The sequence below is a fragment of the Helianthus annuus genome, chromosome 9 (genome assembly GCF_002127325.2).
Source record: "Helianthus annuus cultivar XRQ/B chromosome 9, HanXRQr2.0-SUNRISE, whole genome shotgun sequence".
In the NCBI taxonomy this organism is placed as follows: domain Eukaryota; kingdom Viridiplantae; phylum Streptophyta; class Magnoliopsida; order Asterales; family Asteraceae; genus Helianthus; species Helianthus annuus.
This window is the reverse complement of record NC_035441.2, coordinates 138113008-138128453: the sequence shown is the minus strand read 5'-3', so window position 1 is coordinate 138128453 and position 15446 is coordinate 138113008. Positions and strand designations below refer to the sequence as shown.

Below are 15446 nucleotides of genomic sequence, written 5' to 3'. Positions count from 1 at the left end.
CATTTGCTTCGTCGCCAACGTCTAACTTCAGACGGAGAGGACGGGGACGTATGGGGCGGCACGGTGTTTGGACCGTCGCCGACCCGCGACGGGCCAGGGCCGACCCCCATACCGTATAGCCTTATATTCTTAACCCTAACACACTCACGACTCACCGCAGTCTCCGGCCACCACCACCACCACCCAACAACCCTTTAAATCAACCCCAATTCCAATAACCAAAAACAACCCCCCTAAATGGAACAACCCCATCCCCAACCCCCACTCAATCAACAACCCTCACCACCCCATTCTCAACCACCACCGGAGGAACAACCATCTTTAACATCTTCCATTTCCCAACTTACCCCTTCAAACCCTTCCAAAATCCCAGTCCGCCCCCAAAAAATCCGCAAACTCTCCTCACCACCCACAATCACCACCACAACCGTACAAGTCAAACCCCAATCCACCCCCACACCCACCAGCGCAACCAAAAACCGCCGTCGAAACCCTTCCCGATCACCCCTAAACATCCCAAAAGTCAACAAACCCTTATCCACCCCCGGCGAGATCTCCGCCGCTATAAACCACCTCCGATCCGCCGACCCTCTTCTCGCTGACGTCATCGACAACCACCCCCCACCGTCATTCGACTCAAATCAACCACTGTTTCTTGCCCTAACGAAAAGTATTTTGTATTATCAACTTGCGTATACAGCTGGTACATCTATATACATTCGTTTTGTAAACTTATGTGGTGGTGAAAACGGTGTCGTTCCGGAAACTGTACTTAGTTTAACTACTCAACAGCTTAAACAGATTGGGGTTTCGGGGCGTAAGGCGAGTTATTTATATGACATTGCTAATAAGTATAATAGCGGCATTTTGTCGGATGAGTCGCTGGTGAAAATGGATGATAGGTTACTTTTTATGACGCTGTCGATGATTAAGGGGTTCGGGTCGTGGTCGGTGCATATGTTTATGATATTTTCGTTGCATAGACCGGATGTTCTGCCGGTTAGTGATTTGGGGGTGAGGAAAGGAGTGCAGCTTTTGAATATGTTGGATGAGTTGCCGAGGCCGTCTCAGATGGAGGAGCTGTGTGGGAAGTGGCGCCCGTATAGGTCGGTTGGGGCGTGGTATATGTGGCGGTTTGCGGAGGGGAAGGGTGGTTCGGGTAATGGATCACCCGTATAGCTTGCATCTGGTAGAATAGTTTATAGGTATTCATTTTAGCAGATTCTAGCTAGGCTGGGAGACGTAATTCGAATATGTTTCTTGTTTGCCCTTTCTTTATGGGGTTCTTGAATGAAAAACGGCAAGCTTGTTTTCAAACCCGAGATGGGGTCTAAGTTACATAAGGGGTATTTTATTTTGGGAAGTCTGTACCAGTTCTCTTTCAAAAAACACCTGTGCAGTTATGCTGCAAATTGATGAATACCGTTTAAGGTTTATACTCATTGAATTAGTATGTACAATTTTTCCTTGGTAGTTGATACAGGTAAACGATAGTTTAGATTTGGGTAATATTTATTTTCGTATTTTGATTTATACAGCTTTACTTGATCCTTGTTCAAATTTATCAACACCGTGTATGTCTTGCTCAGTTATATATATGTTAGTTTTGGTCTTCACACTTCCGTACATAGTTAGATCCGGGCTTTGTTAGTGTTCCTCGTTTTTTGGTTTTTCCTAGTAGGTAAAATCCCCTAGTGCAGAGTATAAATGACATACATATCTATTGTAGCTTGTATTACTGCTAATTTGAAGGGTTAAGTTATTACTTCGATTGATTATAATTTCATCTATACGTTGACTACGATACGACTTGTTAGTTGTTGCTATCCTGACTAACAAAACAAACCACCTGTTGGTTTTCATCAACTTGAAACCAAAAATACTTGAAAAGCCCTAATATCTTTTCATGTTAATTCAATTGATCCATGTCCATGACCTGATTTTATTTCTAAAACTTTATTATTTGAAAACTTATTATAACATTGTTTAGATATGCGTTTATATTTATTTGTACAGTGGAAATAGTAAGGACAGTGTTTATTCAGAACATATTATATGCTTTTTCTTTTTCTCAGGCCCTCGCTTTTTTTGCGCTTCTCGCCTAAACGACAGGCGAGCCCTATGCGCCTAGAGTGCGCCTAGCGCATTTGATAACTATGGTTATTAAGAATGCATAACTTTAAGTTTGCTTATTCTATGCATATTGATGCAATTCCTCATCAGGAAACAGAAATAAAATTTCGTACCATTTACTTATGAATGGGGCGACCTGTGTTACATTTTTCTCTAAGGAGTCAAATGGATGGGTAAAATAATTCAAGTTAATAAAAAAGGTTATGGGTCGAGTTTATCTGGAAGTATATGTTAATCACTCGATCTGTTAAAAAAACTTAGATATAGCATTGTAGAAATGTAGTTATTTCTAGAACACCTAGATTTGGTTAACACACTTGGACAAAGCCCGAGCCACACAAAATTATCTGTTTTGTCCGGTATTAAAGTATGCTATATTTCAATTTGGTTATGATGATGATATGATTAACTTTAATAAGATCAGATTGTAGTGAAGTTAGATTTATACAAATAAAGCCTACTGAATAGTAGTAAACTTCATACAGTTGTATATAAACGGGTGCGTATTTTTGCAGGGCTTGTATTTGGGGGTAATGAAATGGAGATTGCATCAGGTGAAATAATATCATGTATTGAGTTACAGCCAACTTATGAAGATAATTGGCAGGAGGTGTGTTCATCTCATCAAATGGATTATTTTGGTATTGTAAATGGATTTGTCACACACAATTCAATGGCCCTAAATTTTTCAGTTTTTATTATTATTTTTTTTTAAAAAGTGTTTGTTTGCCAAGAACGAATAACTATTTATGCTAGAGGGTGGCAATAACAGACACATGTCTATTCTTAACCCTTGGATCCATGGAGTGATAAATGTCTTATTATACAGTTACAAGTGTTGCAATTTGCATAAACTCCAAAATGTCGTCCTTATGTAGACCGACATTATGTACTAGAGGTGTAATAAAACCGGTTTGGGCCCGACGATCTGGTTTTCAACCCGGCCTGGTTCCAAAAAACCAGGTTTGGCAAAGGTTCAGGAGTTTTGCATGGGCGGCCTTTATGGTGTGCGGGGAGGACCACCGCACAGGGCCCTTGATTTCGAGAGGCTAAACTCTAAAGATAACTCTAAAGATGATTCAAGTGCTCATAGGCCCAAAAAGCACACTTGACATTTAGAAATTGGCCCAATGTCAGTTTCCATAAGGGGCTTGCAAAGTGCGATCCAGTGTTCAGTGTTCACTCTATCGGCCTGTCTCTTTGGTCGGTGAGACTTTTGGGTAGAGGTACATATAACTGATTGTTGGCCAAACTGGATTGGTTTTTTGGATTGAGTCTAATAAAGGTAAAACCAGATCTGCTCAAACCGGTTTGGTTAGAAACCGGTTACAATCCGGTTCAGTACAACTTTTATCGGTTTTAATCATCTTTCAACAAAACTGGTTTTAACCCATTCAAAACGGATTGATTGGGGGCCGGTTTCACCCAAACTAGTTTCTCTCTCAGTTCAAGATCCTGAACCGGATTGAACGTATACCACTACTTTTGGGTGGTAAATACTGGTTACAAATTAACAATCAGGCCTCTAGTTAAATTAAGTCAAGCTTAACCTAAGGTATGTTTGGCAAAGTAGCTGGTGGCTGAAAGGTGATGGCTGGAAGCTGGTAGTTGGTAGTTGGTAGCTGTAGCTTGTCAGAGTAGCAGCTGAAGCTTTTAATAAAATGACCAAAATGGACATAACTAAAAATTTTAAAAGTTTGTGCATTAAAAAGTTCATTATCTTTAGAGGTTAAAATAATTTTTTTTTTCCTAAAAGCTTGTAGCTCCTTCTAAACGCTACTAGTAGGAGCGTTCAACCAAAAGCTTCAAGCTCCTAACCTAAAAGTTTCAACCAAACAAGGTTTTTTATTGACTATGAGTTATTTTTAAAAGCTTAAAGCTATAAGTCCTAAAAGCTCCATGCCAAACATACCCCTAGTCTCGAATCCAACTCAATAGCTTAACAAGCCTTCATGGATTATGATGTAGGCTCGAGTTCCTCGAGTTCATGTCCATAAAATGCAAGATGGGTTCATTCACGAAATTCGTTTTACATGCATAAGCAAACTCGGGTTTGGTGTATGTGGCTTCAATCTCGTTGTTCTTTTCCACGGGCTCGCTAAAAGAGTAGACTTGAACTAGTTTGAGCTCAAGAAAACGAGATCAATTTTACTTGTATCCTAATAATCGGTTATTTTATAGCAGATCCACTATTTAATTCTATTTATTTTACTTCGAATAATAAAGAAATAGGAATCTAATGGTTTGTTAAATATCAGATGTTATAATTATATAGTTTACGTAATGTGGTCACAACTAATATGGAATTATTCGTGAATGGACCCGTTCGCCTTTTCTTGAGCTGATTTTTTGTTTTCACAAACATGCTGGGTTTGATGATTATTACTGTTTGTTTATTTATATTGTTCGAAAAAACCAAACCAAATTTGTCACTAGTTATTTTGGACATCATGTCAATTAGATTTTAGTACTCCTTTGAAATTTTAACAAACTTTGGTTGTCACTTTGAAATACTTTTGAATGGTGTTTCTATCTACTTTGATTTCAACACATATTTACTTTGAATTCATCACAAATTGAGTATTGTTGTGAATTTTCACTTAGTTTCATATAATAACTTTTTTTTAATAGAATTACGTTATTTTTGTTGGTTTGTTTCTTTCAAAAATAAAGTCTTTTCATAATATATATAACGGATTTCTTTTAATCGTGTGAGAGTTGAACTTAAGATCTCAAAACCTAAGTGTTTCTTTTTTTAACGACAAATTTCTTTTTATTCTTGTTGTCTGTGAGACTTGAACCCAGGATCTTTCCCTCTCAAGGTGTTTAAATGTTTTGCCTTTAACAATAGACCACCACCTCATTGGTCAAACCTAGATGTTTCTAAAGGCTTTGTCAATAGGCCATCAACCCCATTGGTTTTCATAATATTTATCTCATCATTCAATTCTGATTAAGATTAGATAATTTATCATATTTATGTTTTAACTCGCCATGATTAACTTTATCTTTTTTTTTTTGAACGGCCAACAAACTCAATCTCGAGCACTCTCGGGGCACCCACTGGACAAATGGAGTACTTCGAGAGTAACCCGAGTCCACCACCAATTCCGGGGAAAATCCGATAACCCACCCGCCCGTAGGCACGACGGTGAAATCACCGGTAAAACCCGTTTGGCTCAAGGATCCAACTCAGGTTTCCCTGGGTCTCCTATCACTGCCCACCATTGCCTCACTCAGCACTAAGTGAGAGTCGAACTTGCACCTCTCAAGAGAAATGCAAGTCCTCCACCACTTGATCTAGAGATCATTGGCATGATTAACTTTATCATTTATATGTTTTAATTTGCCATAGTTAATATACGAGTTACTTTTATAAAAATGAGAGAGAGGAGATGTCGCATGCCATTCCCTAATTGTTTGGCACAAGTGTGTGCAAACAAATTGTCATATTCTCTTCTTTTAAAAAGTATGATATTTTTTTAATAAATAAGTTATATATATAAAAATCATTTTCATATATATACAACTCACATCGTAACTTATACCTTTAGACTATTTCGTTTATTAAGAAATATTGTTTGACAAAAATTGTTGATTGAAAGACAGTTATGAACAAGCAGGAAATAAAAGAAAAAGCATGGTAGGGTGTTACAATGATTCGGAGGAGTGTTAACAGGACCGGCCCTGGGAACTTGTATCATGTTCGAGCTTGAAAAAACGTGCCCTTGGGCCTTAACGAAATAAATAATTTAAACTAGTTTTTCATACAACCGTGAACCGTTGACAAAAATATAGTATTCGATAAACAATGAAATTAACAAAATACAAAATATAGTATTCGAATGAGTTTAAATCATACCTGAATTCGACAAAAAAAAAAAACTAATAAGCTAATAGCTAATTAATGATTCGTGAAGCCTTCCTTGCATTATTGATAGCAGATTGGTGAATCAACTCTTCACATTTTAAATCATACCTGAATTCGACCAAAAAAAAAAGAAAGAATACGGGCCTGAATTTGACAATCGTTTTTGTATAAATTACCAACAATTTAGTCTTCAACACAACAGAAAAAAGGCATGAATTCGACAATAACGAATCGCCTAAACAAGGGCCTGAATTCGACAAAAAGAAACATAATTAATAACTAATAAGGGCTTGAATGAGTGAATTCGACCAAAAACAAAACATAACAACTGAAGTACTGAACAAGGACCGATTGACGATTGATGATTTGATGTTTACCTAGATACGTGATCCGTGATCGTGAAACTGAGTTCGTCAAACAGACTCTATACGTGGTGGTCCGTGCTTACGTGCAAGACTGAAATCAAAGAACAAAAGAGTGCAGACTCTGTGGCTTCTGTGCGTGCAGACTTTGTGAGTTCTTCGTCGAACCAGGTCTGTCTCCTACTTGTTGAAAATGTACATTTGGTCTTATCAATTTCATTACTAAGTTATTATTAAGTTTTATCTAATGTTTGTTTGTTAATATTTGTCATATGTCACATGGGATTTTCTGGGTTTTGGAGCTTGGGCTTGACACGAGAAGGCTAACAAAGAGGCAGACTTGGCCTTGGCATAAGAAGACTGTTAGGTGGTTATAACAACCACTTTAACAACCCGGATAATTAGTCGGGTCAAGTTGTTAACTGGATATAAAAAAGCAAACTTGTGGCTTATATTTCATTTACCAGAGATATTTTTCTTAGTGCGCTCAGTTTCTCTCTCTTGAGGCGATTAGGGTTTTCATCTGTGAATCTTGTTGATTCACAGGTCGTTATGAGTCTTTAGATCGTCTAGATAAGATCATCAAGTTGATGATCTTATGAAAGTTAGAGTGTTGAGATTTCTCTTTTCATAGTTGTATTTTTCAAGTGTTTTTCCAGATTAATAAAACTTTGATTTGGGTATTACTTGAAGTTTGAGTGTTTGATACCATAAATTTGACATGGTATCAGAGCTTCAATAGCTCTTGGGGTTTAATCAGTGGTATTTGGTCTCGATCGTTGTTCCGATGTGATTTTATCAGATTTCTTTAGATCTGCTTGAGTTTGAGGACTTTCTTCTTGATTCCGGTCTGTATATTAGCTGCCGTTTCAGATCTTGAAGGTCTGTTTGTCTTGGAGTTTGTGCTGTTCAAGAACCTAAAACCCTAGATCTAGGGTTTGATGTTTGGTCTAAGCCTTGGTGGACTCTCTGTTTGGCGACTTTAGATCTGGTGCTGTGGACATCTTCAAGAGGATTTTGGAAGTTGTCGTTCCAGTTAAGGTTCAGTCCTTGAAGATTGTAATATCTTAATTGGATTTGGAGAAACCCTGACTTTGGTTTTTTTATTTTGGTGAGATCGTTCCTTGATTTTGTTTTTTATTTTCTGTTCTTGCATTTAGGCATTATTGTTGCCGGACTAGTTGGGCCGGTGTTGATTGGGACACAGGAAGGGTACTTCCTGTTGCATTTTTATTTGTTGTTTGTGTGTTATTTGATTCATGTTCTTGTTGTTAGTTGATTCCTATTATGTGTGTTATTTGTGGTTGTTGAGATTGGGTCTAGGTCTTTTGTTATTTGATTCCTGTTCTTGTTGTTAGTTGATTGCTATTCTGTTTGTTACTTGTGGTTGCTGAGATTGGGTCTAGGTCTAGTCGACTTCCTTGATACGGCTTGCAGAGGCACCTTAAGTGATGAACCTCTGATCTGGTCCCTGTCAAGGTTTCACCCTAGTTTCTTGTATTGTTGTGATTCTTTAGTGCTGTTGTTACAACTTTCTGGTTGTTGTTTCTTGATTGCTACCTGATTCTGTGTTATAATGGTTAATGGTCCAGTTGTCACAAGTGGTGGTCTTGGTCCTAGTGATCCACCACCTGAGACACTTGTAAGTAAACTAAATGAAAGTGACAAATTAAATAGTAGAGTAGAAAAGTGTGTCTGTATAGGATATTCACATGAGAAAAAAGGTTATAAGCTTTTCAGCTTGGATACTAAGTCTATCCTTTTTTTCTCGTGATGTGAATTTTTATGAAAGTTTTTTTTCCTTTTAAAGATAAAACTGTATTCGAAACTTATAACTCTAATCCGAATAAAGATATTACAACTTTAAACTTTTTTGATTTGTATGATAGCACAGACATTGAACATTTTCAAACTGTAAGTGATCCCAATGATGAAGAAAGGGATTTAGGTGAGGCTGAAGCAGAAACACAGGGAGCTAAGCAATCCTTGTTAGGTAGTGAGCCTGAGATTATGGCTTAAAATCAGCAAACTGGTTACTCTAACATAGCAAGTGATAGGGCAGAGCCTGTAGTTTCTGAAAATGAAATTCTTTCTAGTTCTGAGGGTAATACAGTTGAATCTGCTGTACCTGTTGCTACTAGGAAATCTACTAGAACTTATGTCTTTCCTAGGAGGCTTGATGACTTTGTTGTTGACAGGAAAGTAAAGTATGGCATAGAAAAGGTAGTGAATTTTTCTAAACTTACCTTAGAAAATTAATGTTTTGCTTCTATGTTAACGAAAAGTGTTGAACCTACGAATTACAAAGAAGCTATGACGGATCCCAATTGGGTCAATGCAATGAATGAAGAAATTCAAGCATTGCATAGAAATAACACTTGGGATATTGTAGATAGACCTTAATGCAAAAAGTATTGTTGGGTGTAAATGGATTTTTAAAATAAAATATAAATCCAATGGAGAAATTGAACGGTATAAAGTCAGATTAGTAGCTAAAGGGTTTAGTAAAAAAGAAGGGATAGATTATGAGGACTTTTTCTCCTGTTGCTAAAATTGTTATAGTTAGATGTATAGTATCTTTAGTTGTTCAATATGGTTGGAAACTTTTCCAGTTAGATGTAAATAATGCATTTTTGTATGGTGAGTTAAATGAAGAGGTATATATGTCAATGCCTGAAGGATATCAGTCTTATGATGTGCCTAAAGTATGTAGATTGAAAAAATCTCTATATAACAAGCCCCAAGAATGTGGAATGAGAAACTGGTTAGTGTATTAGTTGAATATGGTTTTGTACAAAGTAAATGTGATACTTCTCTGTTCATAAAGAATGTGAATAATGTGTTTATTGTCTTACTAGTATATGTTGATGACATCGTTGTTACTGGAAACTCATTGTCTGAAATTGAGAAAGTTAAACAAAGGTTAAAAACAAAGTTTCTAATTAAGGATCGTGGTGTATTATAATATTTTCTAGGCATAGAGGTTTTGTCATGTGCCGATGGTATATGCTTGTCACAAAGAAAATACTGCACTGACTTATTGACCGAGTATGGGATGTTAGGGTGTAAACCTGTTGGTGTTCCCATAGAACAAAATCATGTGGTCAATAATATGCTTAATAGTAATTCTGGTCCTTTACAAAATGTGACTGGTTATCAACAACTAATTGGAAAACTAATCTACTTGTCACACACTAGGCCTGATATAGCCTATACTGTGCATGTTTTAAGTCAATATATGCACACTCCTACTAATGGTCATTTAAAACTTGCATTTAACTTGCTGAGGTATTTAAAATCAGCACTTGGTCAAGGGTTGTTGTTTAGCAAAAATGATAGTTTTGAAATAAAGGCATTTGTAGATTCAGATTGGGAAAAATGTATGACCAGTAGGAAAGCTGTTACTGGATTTTGTGTAATGATAGTTAAGTAGTGCTATTCTGGGGGGCTGGACAATCTTCAGCAGAAGCTGAATACAGATCTATGTGTGCAGCAGCCTGTGAAATAATATGGCTTAAAAATTTGCTAAGTGAGTTACAAGTAGATGTTACAGTTCCTAATAGTTTATTTTGTGATAATAAAGCTGCAATATCGATTACAGCTAATCCAGTTTTATACGATAGGACCAAACATTTTGAAATTGATTTGTTTTTCTTAAGAGACTTAATTTCAAAAGGTGTTTTAAAATGTGTTGGTGTGAAGTCTGAGATCAAGTTGCAGATTTGTTCACGAAAGGAGTACTGGTCAAAATACATCATTTGTTATGCAATGAATTAAAACTTTTTGATGCATTTAAGTAATGAAATTGAGGGGGTGTTGAAAATGTACATTTTGTCTTATCAATTTCATTATTAAGGTTTATCTAAAGTTTGTTTGTTAATGTCATATGTCACATGGGCTTTTCTAGGTTCTGGAGCTTTGGCTTGACACGAGAAGGCTGACAAGGAGGTAGACTTGGGCTTGGCATGGAGACTTAGGCTTGGCATAAGAAACTGTTAGGTGGTTATAACAACCACTTCAACAACCCGGACTATTAGTCGGGTCAAGTTGTTAACTGGATATATAAAAGCAAACTTGTGGCTCATATTTCATTTACCAGAGATATTTTTCTTAGTTTGCTTAGTTTCTCTCTCTTGAGGCGATTAGGGGTTTTATCTGTGAATCTTGTTGATTCACAGATCGTTGTGAGTCTTTAGATCGTTTAGATAAGCTCGTCATGTTGATGATCTTATGAGAGTTAGAGTGTTGAGATTTCTATGTTCATAGTTGTATTTTTCAGTTGTTTTTCCAGATTAATAAAACTTTGATTTGGGTATTATTTGAAGTTTGAGTGTTTTGTACCATAAATTTGACACTACTCTCCTGCTCTGCAACGTTTCAATATCCACAGGGCACTAGGTACTGGGACATGTGTTCATTTATATGGTTTTTATTATAGTTTTCTCTAATAACTTTTGTTTATTATTTTTTTTTCTCTAATAACTTTTGTTTATTATTATTTTTTTTAAATTTAAAAGCATGATTATGTTTAGTTTATATTTTCTCAACATATCTATATAAATTTTATCGAAAACAAGTATTAGTATTGTATCAAACTGAACTGATACCGATCGAACAAGATAGCTACCAGGACATGTGTTCATTTATATGGTTTTTGGTTTCAATGTGAGGCGGGATCTGTGTTTTTCTGTATATTTGAATTGCCAGTACCCGGTTACTTTGACTAGCCGACTACGATAAAGGCTATATATGTGTGTGTATATATATGTTGTATTTTACGATTATGTTTACTAAATAATTTTTTGGTAGGTAATTGTTTTATATATGTTAATATCTTTTGTATACAAAAATTTTGATGAATGATTACTGTAAACAGAGTTGTATTCAAAATAAATTTTTTTGAGTAAATTACAAGTTTTGTCCTTTATGTTTATACCAAATTGCAGGCGTTGTCCTTTAGCGCAAAAGTTGAGAAGTTTTGTACTTAATGTTCTAAAATCTTGCACGTTATGTCCTTTAGGCCAAACCCAGTTAGATTTTTTGGTTAAATCTGGTCATGTGCCTTGCACATGAGGGCATTGTTGTCTTTTCATCTCTTCTGGGACTATTATCTACAACAACTAATATTAAGGGGCTATTGTGTACAAAATAAAAACATATAATAAAAGAACTTTGCACTCACTCTCCCTCCTTCACTCACTCTCTCTCTCTCTCTCTCTCCTCTCTCCATTTGCAGATGGTAGAACAGATTGACTCCTGAATAGATGATGCAGCTTTCGACCGGTCCGAAAGAGGGTCTGCGGAGGAGATGCAGTACAGAAGGATCTGCGGTGGTTTCTCGTCCTACGTAGGTGGCCGTAGCGGCGGAGGACCTAGGGGCAGAGATAGAGATGCGGATGGTGACGGTTCATGGGGAAATAACTGGAGATCTTACGGTGGATTTGATGACGGTTCATGGCGTAAGCACTGGAGGACCGTTGGAGTAGGGGAGGACTGTTGGATTTGATGATGGTTCATAGCTGTAGCACCACCACTACCTGTTAGATCTTCTAATTTTCGTCCGGAATAGGACCGTTAGAGTAGGGGAGTGGTGGCCGGAGACTCGATGCCGGAATTGTTTTTTGGGGGGTTTTTAATGCAAGTAGTAGCGAGCAGTGAATGTGGAGGAGGAGGTGGAGGTTGAGGGTGGAGGTGGATGGTGGTGGTGGCGGTGGAGGGTGGTGGTGGTGATGTAGGTTATATAGTCGTACACCACTGATGATGGAGGTGGAGGGTGGTCTTGAATTCAATAACTCGTTTAATGTCTCTTAAAACCCAAGTTTAATAGTCGTACACCACTGATAATGTTAACTTATTGCGCATTGAATATATAGTTAAAATAATAATAATATTTTAAATTATTTTGTTTTTTTAAATACTATTAAATAAATGGTATAAAAAGACTAAAATGCCCTTGCGTGACCAGATTTAACCAAAAAATCTAACTGGGTTTGGCCTAAAGGACATAACGTACAAGATTTTGAAACATTAAGAACAAATTTGTCAACTTTTGCGCTAAATGACATCGCCTGCAATTTGGTGTAAACATAAAGGACAAAACTTGTAATTTTTTTACATTTATATAATATAATTACGCACTTCAACTAGAGAAAGACAATGCAACTAAACATTTAACCTTTTTTTGTATTTTACGTTTATGTTTACTAATTTTTTTTTGTTAGGTAATTACGTTAAAATTGCAAATATTATTTGTATTTTAAAATTAAAAGAATGTTCTTGGAAACGAAATTGTATTCAAGATAAACACTTTTTTTGTATCGTAAACCAAAGATAAACATTTTTACCGACTACTTATACCATGCTGAATCATAAACCGAATAAACAACATCGGTAATGTTATTAATGTTCATTTCTATTGCTTTAGTTTCCAATATTTTTGCATGACTAGTAAATGTGTAAAACTCATGGAAAACCTTATGATGTTAACATGTTAAATTGTACATTATGTGCATGTATCTACATCCCGCGAGCCAACCCATTAGTTTAATAACTAATTTTTAAGTAAACGTTTGTTTAAAATCCTGTGATTTGACACTGAAATCAATTTAGACGCCGCTAAGAAAACACTTGACAATTACACCATCCACTTTTGCAATTCGCTTCACTTTACAACCCTCTGTCTGGTGACCGTTTGAAATGAATATCATTTAACTTCAATAATTACAGTCACAATCCTTTATTCGTAAAACTCATTACACTATACGTCCGTTAACCCTAACCAAGTTAAAAATTTATGTTAAGTATCAAATGTGCCTTGCACACGAGGGTAGATTAGTAATTTTACTCACTTATTTAAAAAAATTAATAAATAAAACAATAGACTATCTTCGCAACTCCCTCAACTCTCTGTATGCAACTCCCTCTCCCCCTCTACCATTTTCTCCACCACCACCACACAACCACCACCACCCCAACCTCTGGCAACCACGAGCACCACCACCGTCTTCGCAACCACCACCGTTGGAACACCTTCTCTCTCTTCTCACTCACAAAACCATAACCATTAGAAGCCCTAATCGCCCCAGGTCTGAACAGTTACTCATCACCGGAAAATTTTCACCGCCATACGTCACCGAAAAAAATGCATGACCAACATGTTTCACTCACCAACAAGCTCTTAGTGTTGGATCAATTCTGTTTAAACATAAGGGAAAACATGAAATACATACCTGTTACAGCAGACAGGCCAGCAGAGAATCCAGTCAGAGATGCAACCATCGAGTTCGACATGATTGTCAGGATGATCTGGTTCCTCCTTAGGGTGTAAAGTTATGATGATGATGAAACCGAGACTAGGGAGAGAATCGGTTAGGGAGAGAGAGCCGATTTGATGTTATGAGGGTTGTGTGAATTGTGTAATTGTCTAACCCTTAAACTCTCTAATGATCTCTTTATATATACACCCAAGAGGAAACCTAATTAGTTAATAAGGGTAATATGGTCCATCAACAATTACCAACTAATTATTAATAGGTTATTGTTATATTTGATCTATATAATATAAATGATTATAATGGCTAAAAGATTAAATATTATATTAATAATATATTTAATCTCACATTCTCCCACTTAGCCGAGTAATCATTTATCATGAGTATTAGATGAACCTGGCCAGGAGTTAACACTCATTTTAGCCTTAAACCAAGAACTATAGCAGAGAAATACAGCCGTTGAATCATCATTCGACTCAGGACCCCCATTAATCATACTATAGCCTCAATTTAAAACCTAATAGTTATGATCAAAATACTTATAAGCCCTTTAGCGTCTGATTTGTATTTATATTTGTCTATATGTCATTACACCGGCAGAACATACGTTAGAGACATACAAAATTAAACTGAGGAAATTTTATTAATAAAAACATAAGCTAGTACAATATGCCATTAAATAAGGTCTTTAGTAAGTCCCATATTCGATACATGTTCTTCGAAAACTTTAGGTGGGAGACCTTTAGTCATCGGATCCGCAAGCATATCTTTAGTACTAATATACTCAATACAAAGATTATTTTCCTCAACTCGTTCACGTACGAACAAATATTTTGTATCGAGATATAAACCAGCTCCAGTCGAACTGTTACTGTTCGAGAAACTAACGGCAGCTGAGTTATCACAGTAAAGCTTCAATGGTCTAGAAACGGAATTAACGATTTTGAGTCCAGTAATCAGATTTCTAAGCAACATTCCATGACAGGTTGCGTTATAAACAACAATGTATTTTTCCATCATTGTGGAAGTTGTAGTTAACTGTTGTTTATGACTCTTCCATGAGATAGGTCCGCCTGCTAACATAAAGATGTAGCCCGAAGTGGATTTCTTGTCATCTTTGCATTTGGCAAAGTCAGAATCAGAATAACCTACCACTTCTAAGTGGTCACTTCTTCTATAAGTCAGTTTATAGTCTTTCGTCCCTTGCAGATATCTAAGAACCTTCTTAGCTGCTTTCCAGTGATCTAGGCCAGGATTAGTTTGATAACGGCCTAGCATTCCAGCAATATAAGTGATATCTGGGCGAGTACAGACTTGAGCATACATCAGGCTCCCGACTACTGACGCGTAAGGTATCTGGCTCATTTGCTCCTTTTCAACCTCTGTTGTCGGACACTGTAATGAACCGAAAACATCTCCTTTAACTACTGGAGCGACGGAGGGTTTGCACTGTTTCATGTTGTAACGTGTAAGGACACGATCTATGTAAGTCTTTTGAGACAATCCTAAGATCCCTTTGTGTCTATCTCGGTGAATTTTGATGCCAATGACGTAAGAAGCATCTCCGAGATCCTTCATGTCGAAGTTATGCGAGAGTAACCGTTTCGACTCATGCAACATGTCTAAACTATTACTTGCCAATAGAATATCATCTACGTAAAGGACAAGTATAGTAAAATTACTCCCACTCATCTTGAGGTAGGTGCATTGATCAACTTGATTCTTCATAAAACCTTGCCTCTTCATGACTTCATCAAACTTGAGGTACCATTGACGTGATGCTTGTTTTAACCCATAAATGGATTTCTT

The 15446-nt window shown here is 36.7% G+C and overlaps 2 protein-coding genes across 4 annotated transcripts in view; both read left to right on the top strand.

Moving 5' to 3' along the window:
* Positions 1-2845, top strand: part of LOC110878887 (probable DNA-3-methyladenine glycosylase 2) — a 51675-nt gene extending 48830 nt beyond the window's left edge. The window contains exon 2 of the mRNA XM_022127277.2: positions 2649-2845. Coding sequence (XP_021982969.1) covers positions 2649-2667 — 19 coding nt within the window. The 3' untranslated portion in view covers positions 2668-2845. The remainder of the gene's footprint in view (positions 1-2648) is intronic.
* On the top strand, positions 125-2923 carry LOC110878888 (DNA-3-methyladenine glycosylase 1). Of its 3 annotated transcripts, none has more exons than XR_004867371.1 (2): positions 125-1431; positions 2649-2923. XR_004867371.1 is itself a non-coding variant. In XM_022127278.2 (2 exons), exon 1 carries the CDS (start codon positions 238-240, stop codon positions 1177-1179), a length of 942 nt encoding a protein of 313 aa, XP_021982970.1. In that variant the 5' UTR covers positions 216-237; the 3' UTR covers positions 1180-1205; positions 2649-2845. The 3 variants fall into 3 exon arrangements, 1 of the variants encoding a protein (XP_021982970.1); XM_022127278.2 differs by having other exon boundaries at positions 216-1205; positions 2649-2845; XR_002558265.2 differs by having other exon boundaries at positions 217-1483; positions 2649-2845.
* The last annotated feature ends 12523 nt before the right edge of the window (positions 2924-15446 follow it).